Here is a 22,508-nt window from a genome sequence, read left to right on the forward strand (position 1 = left end):
TGTTAAATTTTATCTTAATTTATGAAAACTATATTGGAAACCTTGACATCTTTATTCTTACCTTGGAAGTTACATAAGTTAACGAGGTGAGTATTTCCCTTAGGAAATTTTTGGCTTCCATTTTCTCGAAAGAGAATTATATCAGCTTTTCGGTTGCTTCATGTGCTAGGGTTCGTACTTCAATTTGTTATGTTGGTAAAGCAAGTCGATTGGAATATCCTAGGCTTCTAATGGTTACGTACATAATTTAATAATTTCTAAGGGCTACATATGTAATTTAATAAGTTTAAATTACTAATAATTGTGGAATTTTCTCTATTAAAAGAGAGTACTTCTATTCAACAAATTCAATGACCTACTTTGAACTATCTAAATTCACTTTTTTCTATTTTTACATGATTCATAATTACTAGTAAAAATATTCTCGATGCAATTACTTGATCATAATTTGTGGCAGATTTTTCTAATGATCCTTTTCTAAACTAAAATTTAAGATATTTAATGCACTTTGCTCACATGCAACTAATGCATTGTGATATTGTGCAATTTATCCTATCTTTCAAAAATTGAAATCTAAACTAATAGTTTCTACTTTATTTTAACATTTCTTTCTTGTTGAATTCTCAATTTCGCCTATTTGTTAAGCCATAGATTTTTCATTGAATATTGGAATATCTTTTATTTATGTTCTTAATCCTTGTATTAAACAAATATTAATCTACAAAGGAATATGGGTTTGTGTTGTATACAATAGTGTGTTGTGCATGCTCGCGAATGCATTTGTAACTCCCACGCTTCTTACTCTAAACTATCGTCTCTTCGGAGCCATTTTAAATTAGGTCCCTGTATGCTACCTTTCTGAGCTTTTGTTGGTCTTGATTGGAATCCTCGAGCAGCTAGGTGGATTCCTTGCAAGACAAAGACCTTCTAGATAGAAGAAGGAGCCATTCTATGAATGCTAGAGGCAAGAGGGTGGATAGAGTTTCTATAAGCTAGAAGTGGTGCTCTTTTTCAGGGTGGTTGTCAATGATAATGGTCTCTTCTTGCTCTTCTCTTTTCTTACTACTCCCTCGTTTCCTCTTCTATCTCTATTCTTCTCCTACTCCCTTGCCTCTATTATTCTTCCCTTTTACATCTCCCATTTTCTCTTTCTTCCTACCTCCTCCTCCCTCGCTTCTTTTTTCTCATATCCTCCTTATTATTTTTCTTCCATTAGGGAAAATATGAACTCAAAAAGAGCCATTTAGCTTAAGAGTTAATGACATGAGATTTGAGGTGGACCATTAGGAGAGGAGATAGTGTGCACATTTTATCCACTCAAATTTTCCCATTGTCCTTATCACTTATAGACTTGTCATCTTCCCTCTCCCTTTTATCACCCCACGTTAGGTGGGTCCCATTGGGTGTCCAAAAATGTGGCCCAAACTTTGAAAACCCTCCTCCAAAAATGCACTTCTCCCCTTCAAATCCTCTTCTTATGACATGTATAGTCAAAAAATCCATTTTTTTGTATCTTTTTGTTTGCAATACATGCTTCCAATTTGATCATTCCCTTAACTCCATTTCACAAATCTTCTCACATTTCTCTGCTCCTAGCTTCTCTCAGCCATAGCCACATAGCCCTAGCTTCACTCAACCATAGCCACACAGCACCTAGCTTCTCCCCTTCTTCCATGGTCATTCTCTTACCTTCATTTCACAAATCTACTCATCTTTCTATTCTCACATAACCATAGCCATACAGCCCCTAGCTTCTCCCATCCATAAGCCACATAGTGCCCGACCTCTCTCTTTCTTTTGAGCACAGCCATAGCCACAAAGCCCCCATATTCTCCCAACTATAGCTATCCAATACCCAACTTCTTCTCTTTCTTCCATTGTAAGTTTATTTCTTCAATTCCACAAAATTTCTCATCTCTCTATGCTCAAATAACCATAGCCACACAACCCTCCTTACTTTCATTACCATTCCAATGGCATCTATATATCAACCAAGGTAACCCCGTGATTCCATATCTCTTGTCTATGTACACAATACAAAGGATGAACATGGCAAATGGGAAGGAGCATTATTCAAGAAAGATTCATGGGTCTACATGCAACCTTCAGCAATAGAGCCTCATTGAGTTCATCGTTGTAGTGTACTATAAAATCATTGAAAGACTAGAGTGCTTGGGTTTTGGAAGACTCGAGATGGTAGTCTTATTGCGTTAGTTCAACATGCATATGGTGTGAAGGACTTGAAGCTACCTCCTAGAACTACTCGACAAGTTTTTTCCTTAAATTTTAAGTCACTGCTTTTATGTTCTTACCTTCTCATATTTTTTTGAGGTTTTTACTTCTTCTCTCCTATCAAGCATTTTCCCTTTGAATTTTGTTGATGAGACCAACCTTTGGGGAAGCTTATCTGGGACATAAAAACCTCTACATGTGGATATGGATGAGACAATGATGATTGGAAAGTCATTGCAATATCTTTTATAACATAATATATTTTTTAATTAGTTCATGTTTATAGTGTCAACATCAATTGATTCGTATAGTTCTCTTGAATTGCTTCCTTGTCCACCTCTCAATTATTGGAATGGCCCATTTCGAATAAGTGAATGCTTCAAACATAAAAAAAGAAGATCATACATGACATTCATAGCTCGTTGAGATATGATAGAGCTTCAAGATCAGTAAGTCTTTCGTGGTTTGCACCAATTCATGTTTTTGCATATCCCTTCAAAAGCACTAATGTGCATCAATGTCCCTCCATGTTCATTTGTAAAAAAATAATAGAGGAATTTCTTAATTCTAATTTTGAAGAAGGATGGAATGAGGTGGATGGGGTGCATAAAGGTAGCATATTCTTGTATATTGTGGTAGTCTCGAGTGTTACATTTCATTACTTGATTGCACATTTATCATTGTACATCTGCTTCTATTTATCGTTGTTGGATGAAGAAAGCAGGCCAATGGATTTCCTTAGAGTCCAGTGAAGACATGGGACAAGCATTTGACATTCAAATTCATATGTCAAGTGGAATGATTGAGTCAATCACAATGAGTGATTGTTGGAGTTTCCTAAATTTGCAGAGCATCTAGTCTTAATGAGAAGCATTCATACAATGAGTTTCAGCTTTTGTATTGGGGGTAGAAAGGTGAGTTTGTTTAATATTGGAATTTTTTTGTTTCAATTGGGAGATAGTAGTTCGAATTTTATTTGGTGTTTTTCCTTTTAGATGGTCAAAAGAATGGAGAAGAATTATATGCTATCGAGTGCTTTGCCAGAAGTCAAAATCTATGTACAAAATAATGTATTAAAAATTAGTAGTAAATAATCATGGGATTTTATTTTTAACACTTTATAGACATTTGGTGATTTTGTTTTTTTTTTTAAGAATTGTATTAATGGAATTTAATGGATCTTAAACTCTAGGTCTATGGCCTATAAAAACAGATCACTTGGTCTCATTTTCATTTTCCAACTCTCTAACCACTTCTCCTCTCCCAAGCACCCTTGCTCTTGCCTTCTTCACGCCTTCTTCCATGATGGATCACACTTTTAATAGCTTCATGCAATCTCTTTAGGGCATGGAATTCACCTAGAGATTAGATCTTTTGTCGCAATATCAAGTACTATGATATGATATTGTGGCATGATCCAAGTATGCAATACCCTCTCGAGTATATAAATGCATAATTTCAAGAATATACCCTGGAGTTTCCAAGAATTTGACGAGGAATGGGTACCATGCAATCTCTTGAAGTAATCAATAACATGGAAGCATTTCGAAAACCGCTAGGTTGTTTTTATGCAAATCTCGCCCCACCTACTTTAAGCACCTCACTCCTCGACAAGCTAGAAAATATGGCTTTGATCAACATGGCACTAACTACCTCTTATGGATTGCCACTTTCATTTTTCTACCCTTATCCACCTATAGTCATAGTGGATGATGTTGAAGAGCATGTGGGAGGCTTATCAAAGGATGTCCCTAATCCAAAGCCTTCACCAACAAACAATGCTAAGGAGGAAGTAGAGGCTGCCAAAGAGGAAAAATCTCTAGACCTTATGGTTGATAGAGCAATAAACTGCTATGGATAACACCTTAGCAGATGGCTCGGGTGAGTAGGAGGTTGCCTACTCTACCATTGATGTAGATTTTCACATAGATAGTATGAGTGAAGTCTTAATCAACGATAAAGAATTCGTGTTTCTCCATAATGTGGAGAAATTTTTTGAAGTGAGGGAGGATGAGGTATTGTCAATGCTGGCAATCGCCAATGAATTTCCCCAATCGAAACCTAGAAGACATAGACATCACACTCATAGCTCTTGGAGATGTCATGGACTTAGCAGAGCATACCATGGTTGGCACCCAAGAGTTTGAGGCAGTGTAGGCTAGCTTGGTGGCAAGATAGGTGTCCTTGGAAGAGCAACGAGCCCCCCTCATCGATGAGTCCAAGTCAAGTGTGGACTTGACCAAACCCTTCAAGGTTACTATTGATGCAAAGCAGGAAGTAAGTGCATCGATCATCTTTCTAGACACTTTATTTTACTATGTATACTATTTTGAGCTAATTTCACGTCAATGTAGGTCGTGCTCTACATCAATGATTTTGCAAGTCACTAGAAGGGCCGGGGAGTGTTCAGAAAGAATGCCTCCATAGGGCACCACATTGGCAAGATCCCCATTGCTGACATAGCCATTGTCCATGCTGCCTTCATCCCAGATGGACGAGCTTAACTCTTTATTCTAAAGGCCCAATTAAAAGTGTTAAGTGCAACCACCATCACCTCAAATACACACAAGATCATTCTTGTTAAGGAGTTGGTGAAGTACATATTTGATACATACCTACGCATAAGGATTTGGCAAAGTCATATGAGCCAGCTAGGCCACCATGCAAGAGAGTGTCAAGGTAGGGTTCCTACAAGAAACCAATAAGAGACGGAAGCAAACCCATTAGAAAATCAAGCTCCTAAAGATGGACTGAAACTTGTGCTCAGCTTTAGGATTCTATCCGATAAAGGAAAAGCACTTTGCACTTTGTACTATAATACAAATATATATTTATTGCAATTTATATCTCAAGCATATTGTCTATTTTTTAGGGTTCAACTATGATAAGATTGGAGGATTTTACGAACCAACATTATGTTTACCGGCGTGCATATTTTTAAAGCACGATAGATGCACAAAAATATAATAAAAAATTTATCGATCAAAAATTTGTGGTTCGACAAGCCAATCGGCTTAATTTTGGCCCAAATTGCAATGCCATAGAAGTCTTCTTGGAAAGCTCAAGTTAAATTTCTAATGTCATTTTTTATTATTTTGGGCCAAAACTAAGCCGATTGGCCTATGGAGGAAATTTTAAAAATATATATATACTTCATCACTTGTATGATGCATACTAACTTATCAATTGGCAAAGCAAAAAGGTTAACTAGATTGTTGGCTCGATAATTGATTTTTCATTCTACTTAATTGTTGAGTTCTCAATTGATGTTGTAAATTTAATCATTACACTGTGATGCACAAATACAATATTAAACATTCGAGGCACAATAAAAAGCAAAGGTTTTTCATTACATATCGAAGTTCACAAAGTACATTGCATTGCACTGTATTACCAAAACTCTGGGCCCTTAGCAATTCTAATCTCTCTCCCCTCTTATCTATCTAGCTAATTGCATGTCTTTTTGTATGATGATCACTTGCTTGGTATGAATTGCGCAGACATATGCATCCTCGAAAAGGATAACAAGGTATGCTTCTACAACTTCGTGGATAGCCTCCACTGCAATCCCTTGCATACGAAATTGATATCCATAAGAGTGAAGAATTTCCTTCACTAAGTGTACAAAGGACACTTTCTTGATTAGTAGGACTATGCTCTTCTGGTACTTATGGATCTCCCTAAGAGCCGCTAGGTGATAGTTCTTCCTCCACTTTGGTATTCACCTTGGGACTCGTCTCGATGGGTCTCGCCGTGGTTGTCGTCCCTGTGCTTGTTGAGCTTAGGGTTGGGGCTTGGATGGGGGTTGCGGATTGCTTCCAAAGTGGAAAAGAGGGGTACTAAAGAAGAAGAAAGCTATTTGGCTCACTTTATTTTTAGCTTGGGACATCACATGCGGCCCTTACCATCTATTGAGTGCCCCTCGATTGCATCTCCACTAGTCTGTTGGCATTCTATATTGTCCTAGGGCCTATTGATATTGTCGTCAATGCTGCTCTCATCATCATTGTTTCCACCTTTGTCATTCATACAGGTATCATCCTCATTATTGTCTGGCTCGTTAGTTTCCACATCCTCGTTTGCTTTTGCGCTACTAATAGTCATCTTGTTGGATGAAATTGGGGATCTCTTTACCTTGCCATAGCAGCGAAGTGAAACCTTGTCCTTAGCCTTGGCCTAGTAGTAAATGTCATCACGTAGTTTTCTTGGTGCATGCTATGAGCTAGACTAGAAGAGAAGAAGAGAAGACAACAATAGAAGCATAAAATAGAAAATGAACTTAAAGAGCTCTATTTATATGAAACCTAGTATTAGGGTTTAAGAGGGATTGATACTTGAACTTAAAGAGCTCTATTCATATGAAACCTAGTATTAGGGTTTAAGAGGGATTGACACATGGATTCATATATATGTCTATTTTAACCCTTCCCTTCGCCTTGTCAAATGCCATTATGTATGTATACTCATTGCAAATGTGGTTTGCTACTTTTTCTATTTTTTGCCTGAGAGATTTAGCCAATGCAATAACCTTAGTATTCGATCAAAGGTGCACAATCGAAGGTGCATCTATAAAATCAATCAAACATTTCTACAAGATAGCTTTTCTTGATACAACCACCTCCATGATAAGTGTTCTTGAAATATACATCGCAAGCTCGATGATGAGACTTTTTCATACCTTGGGTGCTCCACATTTCCAAAGACCCATATTTCTCCAAAAAATGTGATACATGAGCATATAAAATGTGTTGCAAAGGTATGGAGCATTGATATTAGATTTGAAACATCAATGTATCCAAATATTAAAGAACATGCAAGTAGTATAGCTTAAGGTGTACCATGTAGTGGGTGATTGTGGTTTCTCACCATGCATTAACAGTAACTAGCTTTGTAAAATCATTTACCACTATATAAAATTCAACATGAGCTATTTCTGGTTTTAGCATTATACACACTAGCTTATTAAAAGAATATCAAACTTTTCCCCATAAAGATTAATCTCTCTTTTCAAATATGTACTACATTTGCATAAATCTTTCCATAACTCCCACATCATAAGTTAAGCCTAATGTTTTCTGGTCCTTTTTAATCTTTACTTTGCCTCCATGTACACCTAATGAATTTAATAGCTCCTCGATTTTCTCAATAGCTACTTCACATCTAGAGAAAGGATTTGTTGTGTGCACATAATTGATATGCAACTTCAATAACTTGTCAAATATAATTAGTGAGCTTTCTCTCTTACATGATTGTTGTAAGAGAAAACAATGATTTAGAGTTGAAAGGTGAGCAACTAGGTGAGATAGTCAATTGAAGTTAGTTAAACTCTTGAATAAATAAAAGCTCCATCCTTGTTTCATCATTGAGTACTCATAGAGCCCAACCCCTAAGAGCTTAGTAATTTTTTGTTTCATCATTGTAGCCCATACTTTTGGTACCCCTCTAAATGTCACTGTATCAGCATATGAGAAAAAAGACTTCCAAAAAGTTGCCCAAGATTCTCTACCAATTGTTCAACAATACTCCAAGGCAATACCTAAGAAGATAACAATAACGTAATATTCTAGAAAGTTGTGATAAAGCACAAAGTTTGTGATCGTGAACTTGTAGTATCACGAAATCTTACTACTATATCATTTTGGTTGTAGGTTTCAAGAGTCTCGAACCTTTAGAGGGCTTCCTGAACCTACCCTTTTCCAAACCTCCCCTTCTTAATTAAAACCCCCTCTCACACATTTAATCACTCTCTCTTCCCCCTCCCCTTTTTAATTAAACCCCTCCTCTTTCTCATATGTACTCTCTCTCTCTTCCCTCTCCTTTTTTTAATTAAATCAAACTTTTCCCAAACATCTTTCTCCCCCTTTTAAAATAAATCTCTCTCTCTCTCTCTCTCTCTCTCTCTCTCTCTCTCTCTCTCTCTCTCTCTCTCTCATTAAACTTTTTAATTTAAACTTTTTTCTTTATTTTTCTCTTAAATAAACATTTTAAAAAGTTTTTAAAAAAATTATTTTTCTTTTAATTAAATATTTTTACAACCTTTTTAATTTTAAAAATTTAACATAGTTTTTCACATACTTTGAGAGGAAAGGGAGAGAGAAAAAAGAGGAAAAAAGAGAATTAAAAAAAACAATTGAGAGAAGAAAAGCGAGGAGAAAAGAAACAGAGAGAGAGAGAGAGAGAGAGAGAGAGAGGAAAGAAAGAAAAAAATGAGAATGCAAAGAATTATATAAAGAGAATATAAAATTTTAAAAATAAAATAAAATATTTTTAAAAAATGGAGAGAAAAAGAGAAAAAAAAAGAAAGAGAGGGAGAAGAAAAGGAGAGAGAAAACAAAATGAGAAAATATACTAAAATAAAAGATACAGAGGAGAAAAAGAAGAAAGGATGGAAACACACACACACATAGAGAGAGAGAGAGGAAATATACAAAATTTAAAAAATTTAAAAAAGAGAAAAAAGAGAATAGAGAGGGAAGAGAAGAAAAGGAGAGAGAAAGAGAAGAAAAGCAAGGAGAGAGAGTTGAGAGAAGAAAAAGAGAGAATTTTACGTTTGATGTGTGAGAGAGAACAAGGAAATGAGAAAAAATAAACTAAAATAAAAGGTAGAGAAAAGGGGGAAGGGAGAGAGAGGAAAAAAAAGAAAAGAGAGGGAAACATAGAGAATTATAAAAAGGAAAGAAAAAAATTTAAAGGAGAATAAGAAAGAAATATGAAAGAGAGGAGAGAATATGAACACTCAAAATTATAGAGAAAAAATAAATAAAACTTAAGAGAAGAAAAAATATTTAATTTTTTTTAAAAAGAGAGCGAAAAGAGGAGTTTTACGTTGATGAGAGAGAAGGAAATTTTTAAAAACAAGGGAAAAATGAGAGAAAGAGGAGAAATAGATTTCGAGCGAACTTCACTCGCTGTTTTGTGACATGCGAAGCGGCCTAGCGATATGACTCTACGTGACGATAGTATTGGGAAGTTATCAAATAAGCTCATGTGCTACATCCACAACGGTAAGTCGAAAGCCTGGTCCCATTAGCATCCCCTCTACTCTGCGAGGTTCCAACCTCCAAGGTGGAATGAAGTGAGTCTCGAAGAAGTACCCTGAGGAGGGAGCGCACCCACAGCCTGTTTGAAGATGGCAATGTCCTGAGGTTCCTTCTTGGTTACGCAAACTGTCTGAAGTTGTTCCTCAATGAGCACAGTACGCAAGGCATTTGACTATGGGGCGCCTGTAGAGTGTGTCACGTCGGACTAGATGTTCCCGTTACGATCTGCCAAGAACCCACCCGAGTAAGCTGTCGATCACTGAGGGCGAATGCTGCCACAAAGACAGGCAGCAGTTGTTATTCACCTAAGGGGAGCGGCGAGCGTGGGAGGTGTTGGCGGGAGCAAGATGAGGTGAGTGGATTGATCGCCTATAGGCTAGGATATCAATGAAGCATCTTATGGTGTGGCTACATATACTATTATGTGGAGGGGTTTTTGGTGCCTACTGTGACATAGGACACTCTCGATCTTGATCGTATCACATGCAAATGACTGATCTACTAGAGGTCCTTCAAAGACACTTGGACGCCTTATAATTCTGGCACAAAGGAATCACGCATGCCCATTGAAATGATCTTAACTACTACATGGAGTTGGGGGGTGCGCTCAGCACCAAGACTTCAAGCCAAGGCCATGTGTTGGAGTGTTTCCTCATTAGTCAGGGTCATGTTCTCCAGCCCTCCGTTTTCTATGAGGAGCTCCTATGGTTATACTCACGAAGTTAGAGCCTTTTTGAAACTCTAACCACTGCAATGTTGATATAAGGAGCAAACCTTAAGAGGTGGATGCTAGATAGGATGTTAATCTATCAAGCTTAGAAAATATGAGTATCCAGCCAAGTGCAAAGGCTTTAAGGGCAAGGAGATCGGTCACAACAGAACACGAGTCGAGGTTTTGAACACCTTATGGCCCATAAAACAGTCTAGCAACCTTAAGTTTTTGACCCGTCCAAAGCCTTAACATCTGGCTTTGATTTAGACCGTGCCTTCTCTCTCTCACAGACACATCTTGTGAAGACGGATATGACCTGCATGCTATATATCACCATGGAAATTTGTCAACTAGATTTGATCAGAAATCAATTAGAAATTGGTACAAAGCCAGAGATCGACAATACCAATCCAACTTCCAATTTCATCTCTTCCCTAAAGCACCACGTCATATGATAATAGCTATGCAGCTTAATGCAGCTGCCTCAGAATCCATAGTATATACGACTATACCCTCATCCTTTGGCTTGAGCATGTATTTTCTAATTGTTCTGAGAAACTTGACCAGATGGGTCTAGCCTTGGAACTGCCATTCCCTTCGGCACATTGGACAGTGAGGGCGGGGACTCTGAGAGTTCACCCACTTCAAGATACAATGTAGATGGAAAGCATGATTACAGACTCCCCAAACTGCAAGAAACAGATAAATAAGAAGAATTAAAACAGACATTACACAAAGGAACAAGATGCCACAAGAAAATTGATATCAATATTTTTAGTTCAATCAATACAGTTCAACTGGTTGTACACTACATCTCTAAAGATTACTTGTACCGAACAGGAGCAGACCATGCACACCTAACACCAAATCTAGAAAGGAATCTTTCCAAAATAAGCAGAGGCCAAAATAAGTTAAGAAAAGTCTTGTAAGTTAAACTCAAGAGGGAAATTCTTGTGTTGCTTGCCAGAGTGATGGAAACTGAAGGTCTTTCTATGGAAGGTCAACATTCTAAGCAGCATAGCTAGACAATATAGACATCTCAATAATGTAAAGTTGCACATTTATGAAGCAGCCTTTCAGTTAACAGAGTGCACCTTTACCTCCGTTAAGCAGCCTGACTGGTTAGGTTAATCTTCATCACAGGGTTGCCAAACCAGACTGACTTTAAAAACGTCACTCACTTTGTGTCTGTTGCTTTCAACAGCAAACAGCTGTTTCAAATTAGTTGATAATTGAGGCTCAAAGTCTGTTGCTATACAAACGAACAAGACTATGGCCTTTGTGCCACACATTTAGTGTAAAACTAAGCTAAGGACAAGGCTGTGCACACGTCCAAGCTTTGTGGAGATTCTTTTCTCATATTTTGGCAGGCTTCAGAAGAGGGACAATGAGACCAACAATTTGAAACCGACTGTTTCCCCAAAGTCAACTACATTGGTGATTGTCCTTCCAGAGAAACAGCTTCATCCAATACAAACGCAGAGCACTCTCAGACTGCAAACACGCTTGAAGAAAACTCAAACACGGAAATGAAAACTGAAACAGACATGAAATTTTGGAAGTAGCGCATTGTGGATTTTCAGATGTTGCACCCAGCTCTCTTTCAGAGCACACAAAAATATGTTTTAAATACCTCAGAAACAAACTTTCTGAGTTAAGATACAGATATAAACTCCCTGTAAAGAACTCCAATGATACAACAAAACCTTAAGAAATACAAAAGAAATGTAACACGAGGGCTGGGTGAACAGCCGCTTGGCGGGTCCGTAATGCCAAACCATGTGTGACTCTAGATGGAAAAAGTTGCATTCTCATCATGCAGTCAGAGCCACCCTTACCTTTCCAACCTCCTGCAAAGAGTGTGCACAGTCTCTGTTCAAATGTTGGGAAGAGTCTTTGCAATAGATGTACCTTGTTAATCTGTGTATCATTAAGATACCCAGCAATAGTGCTAGCAATCTATTCGAGTCTCTGGCCACTCTGACTAAGAAAGGTCTGGCAAGGAAAATCTGGATTTAACTGCTGGCCGGAAATGAGAAAGAATAGGATCCCATAAAAATCTTTGTATCCACATGCAGGACCTCCATCCATGACCCAAGCTATTGCCCCCTAGGTCACTATCATGGTCTCAGCCATACCATGGAAGACTATCTTGAAAGCTCTCCTCTGCACCTCCTAGGCCTTGTGCACAAAGCATTGTCTTTGTATCGCCTCCATCTGTACGTCTGACAGAAGCTAATGGGGACCTGTCATAACCAAGCCAAGTGCTGATCGTCAAAAGCTCGTGTGCTACTAACCACAAGAAGAGTGAATTTTCCTAGACCTGGGACTGTCATCTAATCTCCTCCAAAAGTCAACCGTGAAGGCCAAACAGACACCATGGCTATCCCAATGGTAGGTAGCAATCGGCATTGCCTCTATATGGTCTGTCTTTGATAGGCCCAACATCTCCAGCCATCCATTCATCATACAAGTCATTGGATCCAAGTCTAAACACAATCTCTTATCGTAGTGAGCCACCATAACTTCTGAACTTTTAACTAACCTGAATCTTTTCTTATGATCTTGTCATCCTCGTACTCTCTCTATTGATCCCAATCATTACAAGAAGAATGTCTCTTTTGGTAGAGAAACCTATCCATATGTGAGAGGCGTCTATAGTTGTCCTCCACTTTGAGGGAAATCCCTCCATCACAGTCTCTACCATGGTCCTAGCCCCTGTAAGGCCATGAAGTCTATGCATCTAAGTGTCATCCGATAGATTCAAAAGGGCAAACGCTTTCACTTCAAAGTGTCAAAAGACCGAACAATATGCTCTGATACCATGTCGAGAGATGGTAGGGTTTGCAAGGAGAAACACAGCGTGTACAGCAAACACTATGACAATAACAACTCAATTAGTAGAATAAAAATGATAAACATTGAATCATGTTGAATGAATTATGCTGATACAATAGAGGCGAGCTCAAAGATAATGGTTCCCATGGGTAAGTATATGTGTGGTTTTGCTTAGGGTAAGGCAATGGCTTCTGATTATGTAATCACATTGGCATGGTTCATTTGGGAAGCTAAAGGTATATGTAGCCTTGATAATATCCATGCATATGTAGAATAGTTTTGGAAACCAAACTGAGTGTCTCTTGAGGTTTATGTTGATTAAGACAACACTTAATGCATGTTCTTTTAAAACAAGTAGGGAGCCTTTAAGGTTGTGATATACTTTGTGCCAAGGATTGGGGTGCTTTGTGGGATCGAGGTGACTAGGCATGATTGCTCAAAGCCATTAGTTTTGAGCCTATGCAATTAGCTAGTCGATCAAGGAATAGCAGCTGGAAGGAATCTGCACTGTGAAGGAAGCAAAATGCAGTCCTTCGAGAAAAGGTGTTGATGACAAGGAAAAAGGCTACTCTGTGGAGGGAGCAAATTGCAGTCTCCATGAAGTGGAATCGCGGAATAGACATTGGAAGATGAAGGACAGTAGCAGAGGGAGCAAAACACAATCCTCAGAAGCTGTCGGAGATGAAGGATATGCAGAAATCTCTCTAGGATAATGACTGCTATCAAGGTGACTGCTAAGCAACCCTTAAGGAAGAAAACACAAAAATCCAAGTATCTAAAGTAGGGCTGATAAAGAGGGTATAACCTATTGTATATGGTCTGAATTTGTTGCAAACACAGCCTCCATAAAGTGGCTGATGGCTGGAAACTGTCGGCTCGGTACTGGGATCGCAACAAGAGCTGGAAACACATGATAAGGATGAAGATGATATGCTGCACCAGTCCAAGGACAAGTGAAACCAGCAATTGTGGCAATGGAGATGATGAAAGACAGGCCACCAAGCTATGTGCACACAAAACACAGTAATCTAGAGTGTTTGGAGCTGATGACAATGTGAAGACCTCCAGAATGAAATCGCCTTGCTGGTATGGTGTCATAGTTAGCTGGAGCCTGGACAGCACCTGTTTGATGAAGAATCAATGAGAGAGTGAGTGAAGAGTAAGGATAGACGATTGCCAGTGCCCTATTTATAAGCACATGAGTCACTGAAGTGTCTAGGGTGGTGCCTCAACTCTCTCAGGTAACACCCAAACCCTAAGAAATGATACAAATAAAACTTTTTTGGGGCTGTAAATGGAAACCAAAATAGGAATTAATGGAGAATGATGAACTATATGACTTTGGTATCTCAACACAAGGCTAAACATCCCCCAAGAAAATCCGGCCCTTTAACTATATGACCTGACTTTGATTCAAACGATGGTTGAAGTTAAGATATTGCCTAAATCCTCTTAAACAGCACAGTTACAGCTAACTAATGAAGGCCTAATGATAAGGATCTCTAGGCTCATATAATAGCAGCTACAAAGATGACATCAAAACCCCTCCCAAGATAGCTAAATCAAATCTTCTGTAAATTTAATGAATGGTAGACCGCCAAGGTCCTCCAAGGCCAAGTGTGACTATTTGTAATCTCCAAAGCAACAACTTCTTTGATGGCACCTCACCTAGAAAAGGACCCCCAACAATGAGATTTACCAGTAAAGCTTTGCTCTACCTATTTAGGCCTACGATTCTCAAGCCATATTTGGATCTAGACTAAATGATGACATCCCAAGCAACCTTAACCTTGGTTGCTCTCCAATTTTATCTTGATTAAATTATGTTCTTGATGAATCACTTCACCCAGCCAATGATATGACCTAGAGAAAGCCCAACATCAAGTATCATATCACATGGTTGCTAGTAGAACCTAATCACCCACCACAACACTTCTCCATGCTAGAGATGGACTCACCATGCTCCAATAAAGAAGCTTCTACTGATACTTATGAATAGACGTGTTTGCTATTCTCCTGGGGTGTATTGATTTTTGCATTCTATTGGCAATCCAAGTAAAGCCTTCATGAGCTCTCCAACTGCGTTGCTTAGTGTTACACACTCAAAACACATAAAATTTGTAAAGTGATAAGAGCATCAAAGTCTCCATAGAAGATCTCCGTTGTTGCCACAAAGGTCCTTTAATGGCCACTATGTTCAAAATGGAGAGTATGCATTTTAAATCCTAACATGTTTTGAGCCAAATATACAAACTATTTGAGACACAAAAACACTTCAAACTTAGCTTTTAGAGGATAGATCCATGCATGCCTAGAGAAATCATCCATAAAAGTCACAAAGCATAAATAATTGCTAGAAGATACTGTTTGTATCAAATGACAAACATTACTAGGTACAAGCTGCAATTTGCAAACAGCTCTCATTGAACCATTTTTTTGGAAAGGAAGCATGCTGATTTTAGAGACAAGCATTACTATGTACAATTCGCAATTTGCAAACAGCTCTCACTGAACCATTTCGTTGGAAAAGAAGCATGCTGATTTTACCAAATATACAGCCCTCACAAACATGTTTCATAGGTCCTTGAAGAGTACGCAATGAAGATACCATGTCAAATTTCTATAGGCATAGTAAGCTAGCAAAATTTAAATGACCAATAAGTGCATGCCAAAGTTTTGCATCTGAAACAACTACACATGTCAAATCTTTCACAAATTTCCCATAATTGTTGAGCCTATACAAACTATGATATAGAGAACCAAATGGGACAATTTTGGCCTTAAAAGATGTTGATTAATCTCTCTCTCTCTCTCTCTCTCTCTCTCTCTCTATATATATATATATATATATATATATATATCCAAGGCCGCTATCATTGCCTCTTTAAGGAGGGCTTTGGGCCACTAAGACGGGTGATGGACTATGAGGACCAAAGATGTCTCCAACGACGCAGAGCATTATTGTTACGGGATAGGAGGCGACCCCAACATCATCCACCCCTCCAGAGAGCAGTTAGAGACTATTTCAGCATAGCTGAACCCCCAGTCGCTACCACCCCAAACACTACATCTCCTACTGATAAGAGTTGCCGAGATACAACATCAGGTGGCATCACAGTTGACAGAGCTACAACGTTACGCAAAGCACGATGCCCTAGAGTGCCTACTCGACAACATAGGCGTGCCCATATGCGTCACGTTCGAATCACAATTGCTCGTTACAAAGGCAGATTGGCACCATGATTCAGTCGGAGGTAGTTTGCCGAGTCTTGGTGGATTCCATCGACTGAGGGTGAGATACTCTACACTCTTTTTTATCTTTTAAACTTACTTTTTTCCAGCTTTTTCAGTTTCCATACTTCTCATTCTAATCTACAATGTAGACCTACACATAAGTTTTCTCTCTTCTTATCTAATGAGAGATGATACCAATTGTATTGGTAATGGTCTCATAGGCCACTCTGGCCTTTTAGAGACGTTAATAGATCTCTATCTCACACTTAGAGCCATTATTTAGGAGGGTCGAGCCAAACAAGAGGATCTATTATTGCTTTGTAGACTTTCGCAAAGCTTTTGAGATAGTGCCTCGTACACGCATCATGCAAAGATTGCAAGACATTGGAGTACTTGAGGGTATACGATGGGGTGTCTATGCATGATATGAGACAGTGCAGTGCTCTACCTAAGGGGAGGTGTCTATCTTATTGTGTAGTGCATTGAGCCTGTGCTGGTGGAATGGGGAGTTGGGTCTAACCACAGGGTAGCCTGGGTGATATCCCACACGTGGGAGCCCCATTCGTGCAAGAGGTGCAATGTGAGTAGCTTAGGGTGACAGGCCTAACCATAGGCGAGTGGACCTCCCTAGGTATGTCTTGCCCTTGAGGGGCCCTAACCGTGAAGTGGGGGAGCAAAAGGGGCTAGGGGGTTAGGGGCGGAGCCGAACGACCGAAGCCACCGGGCACGCCTAACTTGAGGATCCCTAGGTGCAGTGATCGTGCTTTATGTGGTGCTAAGTGCTTCTGTAAGTGAGTTGTTTTGGTTATTCCATGTGTAATGTTCCGCTTGCTCTTCCTTGGATGCCTTTTTTTGTTCTTCTCTCTGTTCTTCTTCTTCTTCTTCTTCTTTCTTTTTTTTTTAGTAGTATTACACTAGTAAAACGACAGCCTGTACCTAATCTTCCTTGTCTGATTTAGGCGGAGAAGGGGGTCGGATGGATTTGCTTAAAAATTGATGGCTTTGCATGTATCCTTTGAGGTTCATGCGAACATGGAGGGAGGTGGTGAAGAGGAAGGGATGGTTGCACCTAGTGAACTAGCTGTCATTCATATCCTCTAGGAGAGCTAGGCAAAAGGAGGGGAGAATGCTAGCTCTTATCATTAAACACGCCATGGCATAGCTGTCAATGGCGTTAGGGTCAAAAAAGAAGGGAGGCAAGCCACGCTCGTGGGGTTGGGTCCTGCTTGAGTAGTAGCTTAAGTAGCCTAAGATAGTTACAGGTAGTTATAAAGGCTAGATCAGGGCATGAAGAAAAGTCCGCGAGAAAACGCGTCATGGAATCATTTAGGCTTCCCAAGTCAAAAAGGACATACTCGAAGGAGGCGGCATTGAAGTTGTAGATGATGGGGAAATCATGACGCCCATGGAGGGTGGCAACAAAATCCACACCTACCCTACGAGGATACGCCATGAATGTGGGGTCGTTCCTCTCATAGGGCAGGGTGTTACAGCGAGCATGCTAATATCGCACACTCGCCTCCTCCATAAGGGTTGGCAGTTGTAGCCCTGTATAGTATGTGGTATTTCGAACACCTTGTCTTGCCAAAACTCAGCTTCTTCCCTTCCCCACAGAGTGGAGGTCCTCTCTCTTTCTTCCAGCCATTTTTGTCCCAATCGGCCGCCAGTCACGATCACCTCCTCCATCACCTTGATCGGTAGGACCCTCCACAGGCTGTTAGGCATGAGGAAGCTGAAGGTGAAAGGGTCTTTTTCTTTTTCTTGCCGTTCCCAAATCACAAGCTCCGCGTGGAATCCAACAGGGAGGTCATCGGGGCACGATGGGAGGGGTGCGGACAGCTGCACAACCGATTTGGCTCTTAACTGCTTCCTGGTTTCTTCAACTAATTTTCGATGTCTCTCCCTTAGCACGGCTTGTCTTTCCGTGGGTGGATCAATCTGTTACTGTTCTTGAACATGCGGCGAGGGGGGTTGTGGAATTATCTCTTCTCTGATTCTCCCCATAACGATTTCAAGGTCAGCCTCCTTCCCATGCCGGTCTTCTAGTTGCGCTCCTTCCTCAAAGCCCAGTGCGTCCAATTCCTCGGGAGTTAGGCTGGCCAATAGTAGGTACTTCCGTTGCTCTTCTAAGCTCAGCCTAATCTCCGCAGGTTGGGGTGGCATTTGTAGCCCTGCATGCAAGGCTCTGCATGCGATGCTCAGTTTTTTCTACACCACCTCCAACGACTCCTTTCCCTCTGGCCGCGTCGTGTCCAGTAATGTATTGAGGAAGGCCTGTTGTTGGGCACTGAAGGCTGTCTGGGCGGCGTCTGCTTTACTTTTTGCAAGGATTTTTTCTTTCTCTACCAAAGCGAGATGCCGTGCCAGTGTCTTCACCCGTTTCTCATTCTACGCGGCCCATTCCTCTGCTCTTTTGTTCATTCCTTCCATGCTCTCCCCTTGCTTTTGTACCAAGGTTATGAGCTTCTGCTCTTGGGCTTTGAGTTCTCTGCTCATATTCTCGTGCTCTTTCCTTCCCAAGTGTAGTTGATCCGATCTCCTTTTGCTACTGCTCCCTCTCTTGCTTTCTCTCCTCCTCTTTGGCATTTAATTCCTCCATCATTTACTCGATGTTGGCGGGTTTCGCCTCCAATTCCCCACGTTGCATCAAGAGGAGCTTGTATTCCCGCTGCATCTGCACCAGTTCTTGATTCTCATCCTCAAGCCGCTATTTGTAGCTTTCTTCCATGTCTTCCTTGGCCTTTAATTCCTACTTGAGATCAAAAAACTATGGTTGTTGCATGGCTATTGTGCGGGTTTTCTCAAGCTGGAAGGCGGCTACTACTGACTCCTTTTCCGCCACCAACTCAGCCACAGCCATCCTCTTTTCCTCCTTCGCCCTCTCCAATTGGGAGAGAAACTCGACGACATACTCGTCATAACTGGCTGGTGGCGTCATTGTTGTGTGGGTTGGGGTGGTCGAGGCTTTCACTCTCAGATGCTTCTAGTCCTATCTCGACTCAACATCTGCCGGCTGGTCTCTTTTCCCCCGTGGCCGTGGTTTCTCTGCTCTTTCCCTAGGCCATTTCTTTATTGATAAAATATTGCATCCAGGCCACAAAGTTGGAAACCTCCATGCTAGTGGAGATGCTAGGGGTAAGGGTGGTTGGTTCGGTCCTTCTTCCCTCAACGGGCTCTAGGCTCCCGGATCATCAGCCCTGCACTGCTGCTCAATGGACCGTCGTGTAACTTCGGCCAAGTCGTCCTCCTCCTTCCTTCTTAGTTCCTCTTCTTCCTCCGCAGCTCGTCTTTGCCTTTCTTTTTCAGCTTTCCTGTACTCTTTCTTCAGTCTCTCCTTTTCTTTCTGCTCTTCTCTTTTTCTCTTCTCGACCTCCTGTTTTGACACCTTTTTAGCCCTCTTGACTTCTTTTGTTTTTTCTTCTTCCTGTTTCTTCTTCTTCTCCCTCTCCTCAACCTCCTTGAGGGATTGTCTTTTTGCCTTTTCCAAATCCTCTTTCTCCTTCCTGCGGCCTTCATCCGACTTATTTTTCTTCTGCGTTTTCTTCTTCTTGGGTTCCTTGGCCTGTTTTTGCTTGATTGTTCTTCTTGCCCCTACTCTTCCTTATCAGTCTCGGTTCTGTCGTTGGACCTCTCTTGGCCCTTGTGAGGGGGTGACCTGTCAGGCGTTTCTCCTTCCCCTTCTTCTGTATCTTGCGTCTCTTTCACTGCCTCCTGGATGAGCGCAGTCAAAATGCTTCCATAGGCAATGAACGAGGCCTTGGAGGAGGCCTTCTTTCTTTCCGTGGCCTTGGAAGCTGAGGACTCTCCTCCTGCGGGTGTGCTTCCTAAAGCCAGTGCTTTAGCCACTTGGTCGACAATTTTGCGCACATAACCGTTCCAATCGACTTCATGCAGGGTGTGAGCCGCTACATTCTCCAGCACAAGCACGCTGATTCGGTGCATTAAGGCGTTGTAGCGCTGGCTCGAGAAGAGAGCGTGTACTAGTTTTGCTTGCAATCTGGTTTCCGCATTAGGGATGTCCCGGATGCTGATGTCGTCGTTTGTTAGCACGTCCTCCTTTTTCATTTTCAGCATGACATACACATCCCTCTTCTGCTTCTTCTCTATCTTTGGCTCTAGTCCCAACGCCTTCACCAAGTAGGGATTAAGCGAACTTGCACCTGTTTGGCGTTTTGTCCCCTTCCTATCGTAACGGTGCCACATTTGTCAGGGTCGTAAGACCTGAGAAACTCCACACACTTTGTGTGGTCAGGTTCTTGTGTAAATTTTTCAAGGTACTTGGTGAAGTTGCATTTTTCAATGACTCTCTTGGGCGCTTCCTCCTTGGCCACCAAACCCTCTACGTTGTGAATGGTTCGGAACTTTAGCTGGTTGTAGGCGCGGCTCTCAAGAGTGATGTTGTAGTGTGCTCTTTCCTCTTCCGTGAACAGAAGTCGGTGGGCACGGTCTTACTGTGACATCTTTTGTTCCTGTCATAATTTCAAGTTTCCATTAGTGCTTTCATATTAACAATTCGCAAGAAAAGTCATAGTCTAAAAAGAAAGACTTTATATGTTTATTGAATGAAAGCATTAAAATCCTATCCAATGTGGAGTCTTCCCTTTCAGCTTTAACTTTTTGCCCTTTATTTCAAAGTTCTCTTGATATTTTCCTACCTCGCTCGTTGTTTACGTGCTTATGCATTTTGCTTGATTTTCATTGGTTTTAATTGATTCACCTCACTCCCCTTCCCTTCCCAACTTGAGAAGAATCCTTCCTAAAATTGAAGGTTTTGGAGGTTAAGGACATTCTACAATGGGTCATAGGAGTTACCGGCGTAGAAACCAAGTGTAGGAATTGGGGTTGTACTCTAACTAAGCTACGCGATCGAGATTAAAAGGATGAGTGCCAACGTGTATAATGTAAGTAAGAACATCTGTTAGAAAGTCATCGGAGATACCGTGGCTAGCAATATGTAGCTCCTCCTCAGTCAGTAGGCGATCGAGGTAAGGGTGTCCCTTGATGTGCTCTTCCAGGGGGCGGTCACGAAGAGTGGTTAACACTCTATACGAGGTTCATGCAATATAAGTGGGGTCGTACTCTGTTGTTTTGATTGCGCGGCACTGCTTAGCGTTTGTCATGACTCGGCATCCCTCTACTTCCCATTGCAACCTAAGAGTGTACCAGTGCCACAAGAATAGGGATTCAGTCTCAACAAGTTTGGATAATTCTGCAATTTCTTGGTCGGTGATGGCAGAAGTGGTTCGCTGATCGTATGACGTGATGAGGCGCTATTTGAGAGTTTGCTCTTTAGAGACCTCGCTGTTGAGCAATACAGCAATGGAGTTTACTGCCTTTGTGAAGGCAAGTTCAAACGTCTCCCAAGAACAAGGCATCGTACGAACTTCAATTGCAAAAGGCTCGGGCAACCAAGCGGTCATAGCTCACGGCTAGCTCTCTGAAGGTGGCATCGAGCCGTCTAATGCAATCAACCACGTCATCCCCTGTATCTTCGGCTAGATCTGAGGCTAGTGTCAAAAATGATTTCCACTCGTAGGAGGGTTTAAGGCGTGCTGGTGGTTGGGGTTTGATAGCACTAGAGCCTTTGACAGTGGAAGTTGTGGTTGCAAGTGTACCTTAGGTAGCGGTTGGGCTTCCTGGCTTAGGGCTGGGGAAGCAGCAGCTACTTATGATGGACTGCTGCCTTTCAGAGTAGATCATTGTAGTCGGATGGGCTCTAGCGGGTGATGGGTCATGTGACGATATCTGTCGTTTGAGCCAATGGCTTGTTCGACTCTCTCAGGCATGTGTATGGATGAGCTTGATGAATATGGGCCTCGGGACCACTGTGGTTTATGGTTTTGAGGTTTTATGGGACTGGGGGTGATCAGGCTTGGAGGTAGCACACGAGTGGTGTTCTTGGCCGTGTGTGCTTTAGGGATCCATAACCAGGCATTCCCCTCATAGTAGCCTTACGTGTGCAGGAGGGCTTTAGGGACCCACCTTCTCCTGATCATGTGCCGATTTCTGTAACTGCACCTTGGTATCCTAGGTTTAGAGCTTTGGGTCTTATGAGGTTGTGTGCGACGACTCCTAGTCTTTTATTCCGGAAGCTTTGCTAGTGCTACCTTCCTCTCCTCTTTTATTATTTCCAACTAACCCTCTTGATCCCTCACTCTCACTCACTCACTCCCTCACACTCACACTCCCTCTCTCTAGAGCACACACAAGCAAGAAGAGAAGAAGAGAAGAAGAGAAGAGCTCTTGTTAGCCACACATCAAAGAATGAGCTTCCATTCACTTTTTGAACTTTATATATACAAACCTTAAAATCCCATGGGCGCCCATCCCTTTTTACATGACCGGCCATTGTGGCAAGGTCCCTTTTTCTAATTCCCTCTTTTTGCTTCATGCCCTAAACCTATACCGACTATTCTTTTACAAGTAACACAGGAGGGAGCCTGGCACTCTTT

At 41.1% G+C, this 22,508-nt stretch overlaps 1 protein-coding gene across 3 annotated transcripts in view; it reads right to left on the bottom strand.

Moving 5' to 3' along the window:
- Nucleotides 1-10,144: 10,144 nt before the first annotated feature.
- APC11 (anaphase-promoting complex/cyclosome 11) overlaps nt 10,145-22,508 on the bottom strand; it is a 99,285-nt gene continuing 86,921 nt past the window's right edge. For all 3 annotated transcript variants that reach the window (XM_087675140.1, XM_087675138.1, XM_087675139.1), the window contains one exon: nt 10,145-10,673. In XM_087675140.1, the coding sequence (XP_087531266.1) occupies nt 10,558-10,673 (116 nt within the window). In that variant the 3' untranslated portion in view covers nt 10,145-10,557. The remainder of the gene's footprint in view (nt 10,674-22,508) is intronic.

The sequence above is a fragment of the Lygodium microphyllum genome, chromosome 3 (assembly GCF_053477565.2).
Source record: "Lygodium microphyllum isolate KBCC chromosome 3, Lygodium_microphyllum_v1.1.10, whole genome shotgun sequence".
In the NCBI taxonomy this organism is placed as follows: domain Eukaryota; kingdom Viridiplantae; phylum Streptophyta; class Polypodiopsida; order Schizaeales; family Lygodiaceae; genus Lygodium; species Lygodium microphyllum.